At 45.7% G+C, this 16766-nt stretch overlaps 1 protein-coding gene across 2 annotated transcripts in view; it reads left to right on the forward strand.

Annotated features, from left to right (window-relative positions):
- The window catches only part of LOC138532682 (flavin-containing monooxygenase 5-like), a 580037-nt gene extending 564983 nt beyond the window's left edge, over positions 1–15054 (forward strand). Inside the window, exons 8-9 of one of the 2 annotated variants that reach the window (XM_069641085.1) lie at positions 8559–8763; positions 13743–13862. In XM_069641085.1, the coding sequence (XP_069497186.1) occupies positions 8559–8730 (172 nt within the window). In that variant the 3' untranslated portion in view covers positions 8731–8763; positions 13743–13862. Of the gene's footprint in view, positions 1–8558; positions 8764–13742 lie in introns of both variants that reach the window. The other variant, XM_069641084.1, reaches the window with a different exon arrangement.
- Positions 15055–16766: the final 1712 nt, after the last annotated feature.

Here is a 16766-nt window from a genome sequence, read left to right on the forward strand (position 1 = left end):
TTCCTTCGGTTCTAATTTCGGATCGAGGTAGTCAATTTATTTCTCATTTTTGGCGAAGTTGCTGTCGGTCGGCTCAAATTGATGTGAGACTATCGACCAGTCACCACCCTCAGACCGACGGACAAACCGAGAGGACCAATCAAACTCTGGAACAGTATTTACGCTGCATGCTGCAACAAACTGAAAAGACTTGGAAAGACATCCTTTGGATAGCCGAATATGCCTACAATAACTCTGTCCATTCGGGAACTGGGAAAACCCCGTTTTTTCTTTTGTACGGCAGTCACCCTCGAACCTCGGAGTTGGATCCCCTCCAAGATCTTGAAACACCAGCAGTAGACTACCTGCATTCTACAATCACCCAAGCCTTTAAGGAAGCTGTTTCTCACCTTCAAAGGGCTAAAGAACAATACAAGAAAGGAGCAGATCAACATCGGAAGGAAGCCCCTCAATATCAAGTAGGGGATCAAGTCTGGTTATCCACCAAATATCTACCTCTAAAAGGGCCACGCACATTCAACCCAAGATACCTTGGTCCCTATTCCATCACTACCATAGTAAACCCAGTAGCGGTCAAGTTGGACTTGCCCCCGCACATGAAGATACATCCGGTCTTCCACGTCTCTCTATTAAAACCCGTGCAACCTCAAACCCGACTAACTAAATCTCCAAAACCTATCCTAGTTGATGGAGAACTCGAGTTTGAAGTCAAAAGCATTCTGGACTCCAAGATCTCCAAATCTAAACTATTTTACCTAATTGACTGGAAAGGCTACGGCCCCCAAGAGAGATCCTGGGAACCTGCTGAATATGTCCACGCTCCTCACCTAATCAAAAGATTTCACTGAACATTTCCTGACAAGCCAAAACCCCCAGAGAAGCCCGGTTTGGGAGGGGCCTTGAGGGGGGGTACTGTCATGATCTCTGCTTCCAAAAGGTCAGGGTTTTCCCAACTCCCTTGGAAGCAGATCCATAACCCAGGTTCCGAGTGCCAACCAGTCCCAATTGGGACCTTTTGGACCCAGTCCTGGCGCCAGTGGCACCAGGCTCATAAATATGCCCAGCCCCAGCGCTGGAAGCGCCAGGCTCATAATGCTTGGGTGGACTTACCTGCAGCAGACCATGCTGCTTACTTGCCTGCCAGTTGAGCCTCTGATCCTCTTCTGTTTGGAACTACTTTTCCTGTTGGGTGGGGCAGGAGCCACTCCCTAGATTCAGAACACTGGAACTCTTCTGGAAAGCAGGAACTCTTTTCTTACCTAGGCGTGGCTGTGGAAGGAGACACCTAAGCACTACAGGAGGCTATTTAAACCACACCCGATGGATGAATCTTGCTTTGCGTTATTCTGCATCCTCTGCAGCAGAACGCTCATCGTGTCTTCTGCATCTGATCCTGGGCCTAAGGAAAAAGGCTTACCATCCTGAATCCAGTCTTCAGCAACACCTATAAAGACAAGAAAGAACAGGTTAGCATTACGGTCTTCAGTGACAGCTCTTCACTTACCTGGTCCATTGGCTGTCCCCAACGCCTCGCGCTGCATTCCGGCATCTGAAAGACAAAGGCTTACCTACTCTTCGTGCGCTCCGGAGGTCTTCACACTGCATTCCGGCATCTGAAAGACAAAAGCTTACCAACTCTTCGCACGCTCCGGAGGCCTTCGGCGCTGCATCCCGCATCTGAAAGACAAAAGAAGGTGCGTTTAAAGACATTGGGGAACTTTAATACTCACGTGCCATTACTCCTTTTCACATCTAACCCAGTGGGTATTCCGGCACCCTGCAGCCGCTCCGAACTTGGACCTGCAAAATAAAAAGACAGTTAGAGCGCATCGTGAAGCAGGCAACAAGCGCTTACTTACGTGCTTCCAGGCGCTTCTATTCATCACACGGGCACCATCTTCAACTCACTTCAGCCCGTCATCCGCCATCGCCGGAACCCTGCAAAACAAGAAACATCATTACTAAAGACTTTAAAGACATTAGAATTACTCGAAACTTACCGTTCGTGCAGTAAACGACGGACAGCAGTCCTCTGAAGTCAAGAGGCCTGCTCCCCTTATCCAGTGAAGAAACTGGTTACAGCACCCTGCCCCGAGGCAGATGGAGAGCACGGCGTTCACTTACCTAAGGTGAGAGCGTTAACCTTTGGGGTTCTACAGGAGAAGAGAAAGGGAAGAAGAGAGAGACATTCAATAACCCAGTTCCTTAATCCCATATTTTCTATCTGCAGACATCTTACCCTTCAAGTCAGAGATACAGTGCACAGAGGTCCAGCCCAAAGAGCCAGCCGTGTGTTACACATCACCTTTGCAGATATGGTATACGCCCAGTCAAGACCGGCGCCTCTACGGGAATCAGGTGAGCGTTACACCTAACTAGATGGAAGTCCGGGCCCTGCGAAGAGTGGAGCCTTGTGCTCAAAAGTACCTGCACATGCTGGTGCCAACGGGCAAAAGGAGAAGCTCTTCGAGGGAAATCAGGCAGTTCAGTTTAGTGCACGACAGAAGAAGAACAAGTTCTGCGACTCAAGCGCAGCCTCTACAGTGGGCAGAAGCAGAGCGCGAGTACGGAAAAGGGTGCTGTTTGATACAGCGGGGAAAAGCAATGGGCTCCTGCAGGAGGGCGACCAGATCCTAGCTATGCTACTCACCGGTCCCCGATGCAAGCAGACCCAGGCTTCTCCGCGTCCGTTTCAGTAGCTGGCAGGTTCAGAAGAGCAGGGAACGCCTCGTCGTCGTGTTGAGTAAAAAGACGTCCCAATCGAAGAAACCCGCACAGTTTGTTACCACAGCAGGGCAACGGAGCGGCCGTGTGTATCTGAGCCAAATGTACACTACTCACTTCCGACCTGGGAACGCCAAGTGTACGAAGCGTGTGAGAGTGACCAGGACTCGAAATACTACACAACCTGGCGGCGGTTGCAGAGCAAGACTCCTGTGTAAGCTGGTCAGTCAGCTGGATGGCCCAGAGACGCTTCCGAAGGCTTACTGGCAGGAGATGATGAAGATGCCGAGAATAGCTGTTCCCGCTATTCCAAGGGACGAAGCACCAGTACAGGCCTTCTGGTTCGATCAAAGGTGAAAAGGGTTTCACAAGGCGACAGCAGTGCAGAGGAGAAGTCCTTCAGCGGGTCACCAGCGATTCCTCCGTCCAGCCTCTTGGTTGCAGGATACTTGGCTCCTGTATTCCTTCGTTCGTGAGAACTCAGGAGATCGACATGGTAGTGGTGTTTCCAGCCCCCTCTTATCCACGGTTCCCTTCGCGCCAAAACGGAGGGGACCCAATGGGAGATCCACTCATCAACACTCACACCATTCGTGGACCAATCACGGACCACGGTGGTCCCAGGCATTCACACCACCCTAGACTCTCTGGCACCCAGGATGTGTATTGGGACCAGACATCCCAGCCCACATCCTGGAGGCACACACAAGACATGTAGAAGCCCGCGAAAGCATCCGTGTTTCGCGGGAAAGTACATGCCCAAATAAGGAAGGCCCCGGGTCAGCTCGACCTGGGGAAGGTGAAGGGAGCAAGACGGTCAGCGGACAGGACAAAGGAGCCTCGTGGTCTGGCCATTTTGGGAGCCAGGCCACCATTTTGGGTTAAGCGCGAAAAACGCGCTTAGAACGCCAAAAGGAGCTCAAAACACAAGAAAACGATCGCTGCCACCATTCCCGTCCCTGAATCACTTGCACCGATCAGATACAATCCTAAACGAGTATCTAGGGCCTGTAGAAGGCTAGAGACCCAAGAGAGCTGTAACTTAGCTTACAGTGCCCTCTTGTGTCATGTTGCACGAAAGTCGCAACATGATAAAAGAAACTACGGGAAACAGCGTTCCCCGGTACTGACTGTCTTAAGGGCATGTCAGTTTCCCCGTAAGAAAGGAGCGAAAGCCCAGAGGAGTGCGGCAGAAGGCTGCACTTCTCTGGCAAAGTCAAGAACAAGGTGAAAAACAACAGCAAAAAGTTTAGGGGTTGCCACATGGAAGGAAAATTACCTACAATTACGAAATCTTTCCTAACATTAGGCTTCAAACTTCTGGTAGTTCAATCACTTCCTTAGGTTTGGTCCACCTTGTCATCAATACACTGTTCACTTCACAGTTCTGCACAGGCTTCCATCTGCCGAGCTCGAGCCTGTCTCTTGATCACACAATTCTGCACAGGCTTCCCTTTGCTGGGCTCGAGCATGTCTTCTTTGTGTGGGTTCCCTTCCCCACGTTTTATCTTAGGTATCCCTCCTCTGTCGAAGACTTTCGAAACTGCAACAATTTTACAAAGACCTCTGCATGACCACTTTGACCTCCCTCGCAAAAATTCTGCATTTCACAATCTTCCTCATCTTGTAACACCAATGCCACTTGGTACGTGTAGTTCGTATTCTCTTTATTTTTCCCTCTTGACCTTTTTGAAAGTTCATATGATTTGCCCTCTTGACATATTCAGAGTTCACATACTTCGCTTTCCTCTTATTCACCTTTCCTTACTTATCGCGGTTACTTTCTTTCCTTTGGTTCGCACTGTAATATCTTTCAACTCTCATACAATTTCACTTAAACTTTCGAATGTGCGACTTCACTTTGCAGGACGACTCTGCTACTTTGTATCCTTTGCTTTTACAATTGAGTAATCGTCCTTTCCATTTGCATTTTATTGACACACACGCAACCATCAACTTTCAGATTACAGTTACTTTTGCCCTTAACATAAACCAGACTTTTGTTGCCTTCGATAGCTCACTGGTCTTGTTAATTGGTTTTCTTTCATCTTATTCATGCAGCAGTCAAGGCTGTTACCAATGCATCATCTGCTCCTCCCCAACTCTGCCGTTCACCCAGGAGGGTCATGGGCTGCTTTCATGCAACTTGAAGGTTTCTTTCCTCCCCTCACTCGGTTTCAGCCTTCGAACGCTTATGGCTTCCCGATCCGTACAACTGCCAATCAGCCCTTTGGCCTTCCAACTTCCACAGCCTGGTTCAAATCCGCCCTGAATGAGCTGTTCCTTCCTGTGCCCAGTCTTGCTCAAAGTGTGCCTGTGCACGCCACCCTTTATTCTCACAGGGAGTGTTAACAAGTGCATTGTTAGGACTACGTGCCTGACTCAGCCTGGTCTCATTACAGGGACAGAGCCAATGCAAGTCAGCGGAGGTAATCTTTCAGACCGCATTCCTCATCTTCCTCGGCTCAGTACTGCTGTCAATGTAAAGTGCGGAGGAATTATGGGAGCTGTAGTTTCCCATACAATAAGCAGGGTTAGGGGTTAGATGGTGTCAAGAACCGAGGTCCACGTGGATTATTATACCTCCGTCCGCAAGTACCAGTCAGAGGTAGTGAAAACAACTCTCTGACCGGTTATTGAGGCCACAGGTGGTAGGAACAGAGAAACACCGGGTCCCAGATGGCTGCAAGGGAAAACAGTATGTTAGGTATGCGTAGAAATAATGTCTTAAGGACGCATACAATAATACACATACAAGGGCGCCTACCCGTTGGGAAGATCGGTGAAAACTGGTTTCCCTAACTGTTCCCCCTGATTGGTGTCGTGGAGTGGAAAGCAGGAGAAGGTAGGTTACCTTTCTATGTCGTGACACTTGCAGGGTCCACCTTGGTCTAGATCTCTAAAGACCAAAGAACAACGTGATGGTGAGGCCAATGATCCAGGAAAAAGTTTGTGGAGGTTCAAGAGTCCGTAATACAAAAGCCAAAGGTAGAGACAGCCAAGCAATCCGAGTAAGCAAATCCAAGGTAACAGCAGTTCAGGTGATCAGTCTGAAAAATGAAGCACCAAATACAAGGGACAGAACCAGAAGCAATCCAAATGTCAAAACACTGAGATCCAAGGTCCAGGAAGCAAAACAGAATAACACGGAGCGCAAACGCCAAACGCCATAGAAAACAGAAGCTCCGAGCAAAGTGAGTGGCAGTCTTTTATTTCGCTGTTCACGGGACACGTGACAGCTCTCCATGTTGTGCAGTTGTCACGTGAGTGGAGCGTTGCAGTGCAGCCCTGAGATGTGTGTCACGTGAGCAGAGGGCTGATAGCGAGGTATTCCGGCGTGTCTGTAAGCGCCATGGCAACCTCCATCGTGATTGCGGCCAGCGGCACCAGTAGTGTGCAAGGTCTTCTGAACAGCTGGGCGGTTGAGGAGCCGGATTGCATTCGCGGCTGGTACCGCCATGGCAAAGACCCTCTGCTGACTGTCAGACCATCTGCAACCTGATCTGGTGAGTGGACCTGTGAAAGCGTGACAGATGGGTTGTGGAAAAAGGGGGATGCCATGTCTCACCATTGAGTGCTTCTTCCCCACTTCTGAGGACCCACTACCCAGGTCATCCTCCCTCGCTTGTCCACCCGCATGGTCGGGATCCAAAAGCGATGGCCTTCCTCTGGCCACCTGAGTACGGGATTACCAGGGATTAGGTTGTGAAAAACCCTCTGGTTTTAAACACCTGTTAATAAATCAACCCTCACTGCAGCTTTGGCTGGAGCAACATGACAGGGACATAGACGTAAAATGATAAGTAATATAACAAAAAGCACTCACTTAAGTAATTTAAATATACCTAGTAGAATCGGTAGTGGCCATTTGGACCCTTTTGATATTTTAATTCACCAACAAAAAATTGCCTATCGTAAAGGTAGAGCTAACATCAGAGGGTGACTTGATTTGATTAGTAACGAGAAAGAGATTTATTTTATGAACCTGGCAACTAGTTGTAAGAACTGGCTATGTCAGCATAAATACTGCTTGCGAAATGCCAATTGGAAACTGATGGCCGGTCTGCTAAAGTCAAATGGTTTACGTAAATGATACCATCCTATTCGATTTAATGCCGACTGGACTACAACGCTTGATCGACGCTCTTGCTAAATACGCTACAAAAAATCCCACAACTATTCAACATCTTAAAAACCAAAATCATGTACCTTGGAGGAAACATTAAAAAAAACTATTCATTTAGAAACTAAATTATAGTAAATTAGCAGTCGTAAAAAGATAACATCTACTTGGGTTTTTCAATTAAATTAAACCCATCTGTTCATTTTTATGGTGAATTAATTATTCCAAAGATTCGGAAACAATGGATGGTGGTGAAGCGTTTTATAGCTAACAGAGATGGTCAAAACATTGAGGGATTGCTAAAAATCTACTGGGTCAGCATCATACCAAGCTTAATGTACGGCCTATCTGTGCTATCATACAGACATATAAGCTGGCTTGATAAGATTGAAGGAAAAATCTTTCGCTCATAGATGAGCCTACTTTCTTCTGTTCCTGTTGAAGCGTCAAGAATGAAATTTGGGCTTTTCTCTCTCATTTCAATGTGCTATTTACAACATACAATGCTTTACCTCAAGTTAGCGTTATCAAAACTAACTTCAAACAAATTGTTGAGCATATTAGGTAAGAAACTTTTGACTGGTGACAATAATTCTTACATTACTGAATGACAGCCGACTACAATGCAATATTTAACACTTTTAGAAATACCACTTGAAACTGTGCTGATTACTCCAAATATAGAAGCAATTCTGAAGACCAAGTCGCAGAAACTGGATACAGTAAACAACATCGAAAAATGATCTCTAAAAAAGAGATAGAAACGAATAATTGTGCCAGAGTTTTATACTAAATATCCCTCAACAATCCTTAACCAAACATTGCTCCATTGAGTTAAATCGCTTTATTTTATCTTTGTGCCTAAATATCCTTCCTACAATGGAGTATATTTGGGATTGGGCAAAAATCCCATATAGGAAACAAGTCGGCATATATTATGCGCCTGCAGCTTACTAAAAATTCAATATGTCCGAGCAGATTGAAACATCTATTTTGGAGCACACTTTTTATGCCCACTCCATCGCAATTACTGCTGCTGCCTACAACATCTGGAAGGAAGCCCTAATATGATTTGATGCCTTTCAGTGGCTTGCCTAAGTGTTTAACTAATTTCCATGAAATTATGTTTATAGATTAACAATTCGAGTTTTATATTTAATGAATTAGATATAATTTTAATGCTATGAATTGTAAAATGTTTAATTTCGTTATAACTTATTTATGTGGATAATTAATTTTGAGATGAATTTTAAATACTGCGTTTTAATGATGTTTAAGATTATATTTTAAAAAGTGCTTAAGGTTTCTATCATAACCAAGTGCAAAAAACAAAACAAAACATCATGCCCCTGATCTTGCAGCCAGCAATGAGCTGGCCCACAGGGAACTCTGGAGATTTCCAGGTGGGCCGCTGCATCCTTATCCTCCTGTGTGGGTACACTGGCTTTCTGCATCTCTTACCCAGATTTCCCACAATCCGTCCCCTTCCTTCCATCTCTCCTCATCCACGGCACCCCTTTTGAAGCAATGCATTTTTATAAAGCTCTCAGTATATTATCACTAACTTTTAACAAATGTTTTTTTTTTTTTTTGTTTGTTTGTTAACCTGTTTAAGGTTTTTTACAAATCTGTGCTGTGGTGAACTGTGTTTGTGCTACTTCTAAGAAATTTGACCCAGAACTTATGACACCACTCTCGAATTTCCTTGAAGGTCTCTTGCTGCTGTTGCAGGCGATGAAGTAATGTCACTGGCTTTTGCCAGAGCTACTTCAAGAAGTTTAGCTGCCGCTCTGGACCATCTAGTGGAATCGCCTGCAATTAACCGAAACCATATTGTCTCTTCGTCGAGTGTGAACGGGCACGTGATGAGTGGTGTCAAGTAAGCCCTTCTTTCGTGCGCCAATCCAGGACATAAGGTGAGTAGATGACGGACAGATTCTATTTGGTCAACTAGACCACAGACCCGGAGGTGAGGAGAATTTGCCAGCGCTCTTTTGGCCAAAATTTCTCTCGTGTGCAGAAGATTCAGGCGGGACCGTAGAAGAGTTTTTCTCAGCCTTTTTTCGGGAAATTTTTCGCAATATTTCAGCGGAACCTTTGGGCGATTGTAAGTAGGTGGCAAGTCTTTTAGGGATGTGTACGTTAGGATTTTCTCGTTAGTACGTATCCAGTCTTGTTCGAAAAGTTTTTGCTTCACACGCCCAGGATTTGAGATGAGGAGGTCGTCCGTGCAGTGGACTTCTTCTAATTTTTGTCCAATTTTCTTCGCCCAGTTGGTGGATGGTGTGCACTTCCCGTTTTCCAGTTTGTTTTCTAATATCCGAAAAATCGGCAGAGAGTCAGGGGTCGTATTTTCCTGTAAAGTAGAATTGCGCTTTGCATGACAACTGAGGCTAGTGAAGGAAGGCCAAGGTCGCGCCGAATGGCTGGCATGGGGGCTGAGGTAGGAAGCCCCAAAACCGATTTCCATAGAAATCCTTCCAGTCTCAGCCAAAATTCAGCAGGTAGAGTTAAGTTGGCTGCCATGCCGTATGTTATGGCCGGTACTACCTTTGTTTTGTAGAATTGCAGTACCGGGGTCCAAGAGAACTTGCCGAATTTTTTGTCGACAGCTCGAGATTGGGCTGTCAGGTTCTTGATTTTTGACCATAACGAGGCTTGGAGTGAAGTGTCGTTCAAAGTGTTGTCTAGTTGAATGCCCAGGTACTTAAACTCGTCTACTACTTCGATTTTTTCTTCATCGAGAAACCATGCCGGACGCTTCTTTGTCTTTTTTTTGCTTTTTGAAAAGGACAGGATTTTAGTTTTGCTTTTGTTTATTTGCAGATTGTTTTCTTCCATGTATTTGGCCAAGTTTGTTAGCTGTATCTGAAGGCCCACTGCCGTCTGGTCAATCAGAATTAAGTCGTCGGCGTACCACAGTCTTGAGACTTTAGAGATACCCACTCGCGGTGGGAAGGATCTTACTGATTTCGCTGAGTCTTGAAAGTCTCCAATAAACGAGATGAACAGAGCTGGGGCTAACGGGCAGCCCTGTTATACTCCCCGTTTTGTAAAGATTTGCTCTGAGAGTGTGCCTTGTTGGTTTAGGCGGACTCTGAGTGAGGTGGTTTCATGGAGTGCCATTACTGGTGCTAGAATCGAGTCTGGACATTTCCAGGTGGCTAACTTGGTCCACAGTCTTTCTCGATCTACCAGATCAAAGGCCTGGGACAAGTCCACCATTGCCGTGTGGACCTTTCCCGTGCCCCTCTTTGTATTTGCTTTAAGTATGTTCAGAAACAGTAGGTTGATAGACGTTCCTGCTCCCTTCTGGAATCCTGTTTGAAACATGTCGGCTGCCGGGGAGGCGCTGGCCCAGACTTTGAAGTGGCGGAGGAGTAGTGCTGCGAAAATCTTCCCTATGACATCCAGTAAGACAATAGGTCTGTAATTGGCGGGGTGTCTCTGTTTCCTTTCTTATAGATGGGCACCAGTACAGCCTCTGTCCAGGTTTTGGGAATTTCTTTTGTTTTCTGAATTTGAGTAAATATTTCGCCAATTGCTTGCGCCCATAGTAGTGGGTGTGCCTTAAGGTCAGTGTTAGACAAGCCATCTGGCCCTGGAGCCCTTGAAGATTTGAGTTTGTTGATCGCTTCTGTGATGTCCTCGACCGATGAGAGAGTGATCCATGGGGAATCTGAGAGGGCGGGAAGATGTAGTGACGGGGAGGTAGGGCAGCGGTATAACTCCGTGAAGTGCTGAATCCACTTTGACTCTGGGACACAGTTTGCCAGCACGTTTGCCTTCTGCCCGTTGATTGATTTCAGTAGTGACCAAAAGTCTCGAGTGTTCCTTTTGGCACAAGTGTGGAGCATTTCTTCAGCGTCGTTTTGGTACATGAGCAACCGGTGCTATTTTAACCATGATTTGTAGGACTTTTGTTCTGCTTGATAATTAAGCCATGTTTCCGGCGAGTCAGCTCTTGTGGCCGTTTTTTTCAGTTTGTTAAGATTTTTTCTTTTTGTTGCCACTTCAGTGTCGAAAGAATGCATATGGATCGGTTTCCCTGTTTTTGTTCCCGCAAATTTCGTTTTGTGTGCGGCCAAAAGCGACACGTATTCTGGTCGTCTGTCGCTTTTGCTCTTTGTTATTTGGACGGTTTTCCTCGCGATGTTAGAAAAAATTATTTTTACATTTTCGGGGGTTAAGCGAAGCCTGTTTTGTTGTGGGTTAGCTTCCACTACTGCAGGGTAGAAGGGTCTTGATGGAGCTGTTCCGTTCCATGACATTTTTAGAAGGTTGTGGTCACTTTCCTGCGTTTTTACCACCGTGAAGTCAGTGAAATAGGCTATCAGCCCTTCCGTGATGAATATGTAATCCAGCGTGGTGGTCGAGCTCAGTCTTTCCCACGTAGGGATTTGTGATTTTCGATCTTGGAGTGATGATACATTGTGGAAGTTCCTTGATTTCATTAGGAGGGCCCAGGCTCGACCTCTTTCGTCCATCGTTGAGTTCGGGCTTTGTTTATTTTTCACTCTCCCCTCACATTTGGAGTTCAGATCACCGCAGATGATGATGTTGGGTACTTTCCGCTCCACCGTTAGGTCGTCAATTTGGTTGGCGACCATGGTGCAGAATTCTATAGTGCTGGTTTTCGCCGGGTTCCAGTAGAGGTTTATTATGCCTAACTCCGAGTTTGTCCAAGCATCTCTGGTTAAGTCTTGATGGCACCATGTAGCCAACGTCGTCAGCATTCCGTAACCCTCTGCTATTTTCCCTTTTGGAATAATCCCTGAGCCAATCCGGATAGCTGTTAGTATGCCTCCGGAGGGGCGTCCTAGGATGGATTTGCAGGCGGGCGAGGCCTCTGTTACGTATCCGTCCATGGCTGGTTTGTGAACCAACCATGTTTCTTGAAGGCAGATCAGTTCGAACATACCTAAATTTGTGTCACTAGGCGTTGTAAGATGTTGATGTCCTCTCGTGTTCCACGAAGCCATGTTTAGGGAGCATTTTTGTAGAGGGTTTAAAGGACCGATGTATTGTTTCTCCGTCGAATGTGGTCCTTGGTTCTGTTGCTATTTCTTGTGAGTTTGCGCAAAGGTTTCCGAAATCCATTTCCATGGGTTGCGTGCTGGTGGTACCTTTGTTTCTCTTAGTGGTCTGCTCTCCTTTGTGAGTTCCGTTCTAGATTGTCTAGTTTCTCTTTTCTCGTGGTGACTTTGTGTTTTTGAAGCGTCGTAGTTGTTAATTCGGGTCGTAGTTTGAAGGGTAGTTTGGTTTCTCCGCCACCACCTTTCGTCGCTGTGTGCCGCATTTTGTTTTCTCGGAAGCCTCTGTGCGTAATTTTCTCTGTGTCGCTCCCTGTCTCGATTTAGATCTTCAGTTTTTTCTTTTGTCGCCTTGATGTTTTCCTTCGATTGTTTCTGAAGGCAGTGGATTTTTAGGTCCATTTTTTGGAGGTCCTTGTGCACGTCGGGAGTTAACTCCAATGATGTTATCTGATTTTGATTGAACTACTTTTTAATATCTATATCGAGGCAAATGTCTTTTAAAATTCACTATTTGGCCAAATGTTTTACAAATTTTCTTGCGAGAGAACCTCTTTGAAAACATTTCCAGGGCCACTTTTGGTTCCCAATCTCACCCTGCTTTTAACTCCCTTTTTTCATTACTTGTGGAAGGTAAGAGAAATAGGAACAAAATCAGCAAAAGATAGGTTGTTATAATGTGTACGTTTTTGTATTTTTTTGAGAGGTGGAAGGTCTAGTTTAAGTTACTCAGAAAGTAGAGACGCACCATTATGCCTCCATTTAGTGTTTAGCACTCCCAGATTTAGTGAGCTCGCACATTGTTTGTGACAGTGTTTTGTTCGGCTAGTCAGCAACAGAAAGCCAGTGCCATTTATTTGTGCATTGTTTATGTACCATGAAAACCGCTATCACGAATGACAAGGATGGCCACCATTGTCGGTTTCACAAGCACAACGTATCCATCGATGAAATCATATACTTGTATAAAAAAAAAACAGGATCATTTTACAAATAATAGTAATTAGAAGCAGAAGAGTTAAAAGCCACTCCATGCGCGCAATTGTTTGGCAATGTGGCAAGTGGACAAGTTACTTATTGCCCAAAAGAGATACATATTTTCCTGGCGTGATCGGGCTCCTTAACGTACATTAAGTGCACCACACCTTGGGATACAAGTCGCCTGCCGTGGTTAGTAAGCTTCTTTTAACCCGTAGAGCTTTTACGGGTTCTTTTTGACAATTTCTGAAATTGTGTACTTGTTCACTTGTAACCATGTATGAAAAGTTAAATATATTGTAGAGCTGCACTCATGCCAGGCATGAGCCAGCCTAGTGTCCATTCCCTGGTGCCCTGTTGGAGTTGGCATCAATGAATTGCTTGTGTGGAGCTGCATCATAGATGTGCATTCTTTTGTGAATTACTGAGCCAGACCTCACCCGCACACCCCATATACCTCACACATGCACAGGCATGGTTAAACACCTATCTGCATGCTAAACATATATATGTTTTCAGCCAACATCTAGAGTGGTTTGGTGCATTTACTAATCATTTGTGCAATCTTAGGTTTGCTTACAAAATCTGCCTCACAGCTTCCAACCATGAGGTGCAGATAGATGATGGACATGTACATGTCCATTTTTCAGCCACCAATTTGTGAGCCAATCAAGCAATTCTCAAGTCTCCTCAAGAACTAAAGAAACAGATGTCAGCTACTGTATTTGATGAAGGTTCTTGTACAACTGATCACTGAAAGTCTTCTAAAACAAATTGAAATATTGTACCATTCAATGGTAGCACCTCCCCGGGTGACCTGGGCACTGTAACTGAGAACCTTGAAGGAGCCCACCAACCTCACTGCTGTGCTCCTTTCCTTGCAGGTATGTGGACAGCCCACGCCACACTATTCAAGTTGACTGGGTGGAGTACATGGATGAACTTGCCTCCGAGGTGGGCGTAAAACCCAATCTTCTGTGTACCTTCTTGAAGGATCCAGTGTTGGGCAAGGAAATGCTGTTTGGCCCATGTACGCCCTACCAGTACCGCCTGACTGGACCAGGGAAATGGGAGGGAGCCAGGAAGGCCATACTGACCCAGAAGGACCGGATCATCAAGCCCACAAAAACACGAACACTGGAGGATGACTGCATGATGAAGTCGTCCATGCCATTTCTGCTCAAGCTTCTTGGTGTATTTGCTCTCTTAATTGCACTGTGTTCCTATTGTTAATGCATTGTCCTCTTTCTAAATTGTCCTGATGCTCTAGAGACCTGCTTACCTGCACATACCAGTTCTCATTAATCATTCCTTTCTGGCCGTGTTTGGCCCGGTCCTAGCGTAACTTAACCTGACTGGAAACAAGAAAAGAAACTGTGACCTGTATACATGTATTGAATTTGGCTAAAGCTTTAGTTGCGGGAAGGAACCGTACGCTTATGTGATTGTGGGAAAAGTTCCAATACTTCTCATACATTTATAAGACATAAGCAAGTACATACAGCATGGAAGCCATTCAACATCAGGAAATGACCATGCATGTCAAGGTCCCATTAATGACCATGAACACAGACAGTGTTCATGGTCATTAATCAGGGCTGTTTAATTTGTATCTCGTTGTTATACTGTCCGTTTTCAAGTATGGCTGATTCTTTTTTTTTTTACCCAAAACAGTCCTTTTTCCGCATACAGTTCAGCAGCTGCAATCCACAGCCACACAACAGCATACAAATAACGCCCATACCTGCACTCAAAGCACTGCTGTTACTGTCGCACCCAGACCTATATTTAGGCTGCTCTGTCTAGGAAGTCAATTGGCACTTTCTTTGCTGCACCATCTCTCACAGACGGCAAAACGTGAGGGGCATTATACAGGCTCATTTACATGGCTTTGCCAAAGTTATCATACAGCAGTTACTAATTACTGCCTATAAATAAACGAGAATCTTGACCAGCGATCTACCAATTACCTTTGGATGGCCTTTGATTACTTTTATGTAAAGAAGGCAGGCTAGTGCAGCAGTTGGGTCTAGACAAACATTCTCCCACTTCTGGTCCCTAACATTCACGCTGAGTAAAGGGGTTTTGCGGGCTTCATGTTAAAAGATGCTTTGCGCTTTTTCAGGTGATCAGATGCTCTTCAGTGGTTAAAAACCAACTGTGAAAATGAATAATAAAAATGTACCATAAGCACAACTTTTTCTTGAATTATGTGGAAGTCTTAATCGTTCCTCTGGGTCAAGGACTAGTCAATGTATCTAGAAGAACAGCTAGTTGCCTGATGTGTGATAAGACTCAGGGCCTCGTTACGAGGTTGGAGGTAGCCATGGCGCTGTTAGCGCCATGGCTGCCTCCAAACTCGTTCCGACTCCGCCCTAGTGAATGGAGCAATTACCGGTCCATTCCAAGGTTGGCGGGACCGGTAATTCCCCATTCACCAGGGCCCTTTCCCATTCCCATTTGAGCCCCCATAGGGCTCAATGGGAATGGGGAAGGTGCTAATAACAGTACTGCAAATTGTGGTACCGTTATTAGCTCCAGAGTCCCTTTGCAGGTCCCGTCCTTAACGCCTGGAAAAACCAGGCGTTAAGGGAGGACCTGCAAAGGGAACTCGTAGCAGGGCGGTAAGGGATTACCGGCACCGGTGCCCTTACCGGTGCCAGTAATCCCTTACCGCCCACCTCGTAATGAGACCCTATGTGTTCTTCTTCTATGGTGCGACCACCTTACTTGTTAAGAAATTCCAAATATTCACAATTTTTTGGATACTTTCTTTAATTTCTGTTTTTATTTAATTACTTTTACTGAAGGCAGTGTCTTCAGAATTGGCAAGGTGCAAGGTAGGATTCAATCCAGGCAAGGGCTCACTTGCGAATGCCAAGACAAAATAGAATATCAAAGAAAACAGGGTGATCAACAATGTCAAAGGCAGTGAACCGTCAAGGAGAATTGGGTTTAGTTGGAGACTTGAGAGCAATTTCCACAGAGTAGCAGGAGCGGAAACCTGCTTGTAGGGGGTCTCAAAGGATGTGGATGTCTAAGAAAGTGGTAAGCTATTTGGGCACAACCCTTTTATGCATTTTAGAGTTTTGCAGAAGGAGACACAAAGGTTTAGAGTTAGACTCTGGGCCAGTGATGTACAAGGAGCAGGGACCAGGCTGACCCAGGTAAGTGGAAAAGGAACATGATTTATTGTCTCTTAGTTACATAGTTTAGATAAGAAGTAGAAGAGAAGATCACAGGCCTCCACCCTGTTTCCCTGCCCAGCTCCAAGTCCTCAACTGTAACATCTGGAACTCCCAAGTAACCCAACACTCCAAGCTCCACATGAGCATTCCACAAGGCCCCTGCACTCACACATGCAATCAACATAACATCCAAAATACCACAGTTAGCTGGTAGGTTTGGGTCAGCCTCTTTTTTAAAAGAGGTATGACCGTAGCAGTTTGGAAAACAGGAGGGGGGAGCAAGAAGAGTCGAAGGATAGGTTAAGGAGTACAGTGAATGAGAAGCCACTAAAGGGGCAGAAGAGGGGTTAGCCTTCATCATTAGAGATAGGACTTCTTCAGTATTCATGTGACTAAACTTGGATATGGAGGCAGAGGATGATGGTAGACTAGGCAGAGTGTAGAATGTCGGAGAAGGCACTGCGAGGAAGGTCAGGAGAGACTCCAAATTTGGATGTGTTTGCAGCACAGTACTCAGCTAGGTCATTAGCTGTGAGAGTGGAGTTGATAGTCATGGGTTTAGGAGGAGGGATTTCAGGGTGTCCTGTGGCCGGCGAGGTTGGCTGGAATGAGAGCCAGTGAGGGTGAGGTAGACTTCCCTTTTCACTCTATCAAGAGAGAACTTGAGAAAGTTCAGGGCAGAGAGGTAGAGTTGCAGGTCCTCATGCGAGTGGGTATGCA

This window comes from Ambystoma mexicanum, chromosome 1q (genome assembly GCF_040938575.1).
Source record: "Ambystoma mexicanum isolate Mex_15411 chromosome 1q, UKY_AmexF1_1, whole genome shotgun sequence".
Classification (NCBI taxonomy): domain Eukaryota; kingdom Metazoa; phylum Chordata; class Amphibia; order Caudata; family Ambystomatidae; genus Ambystoma; species Ambystoma mexicanum.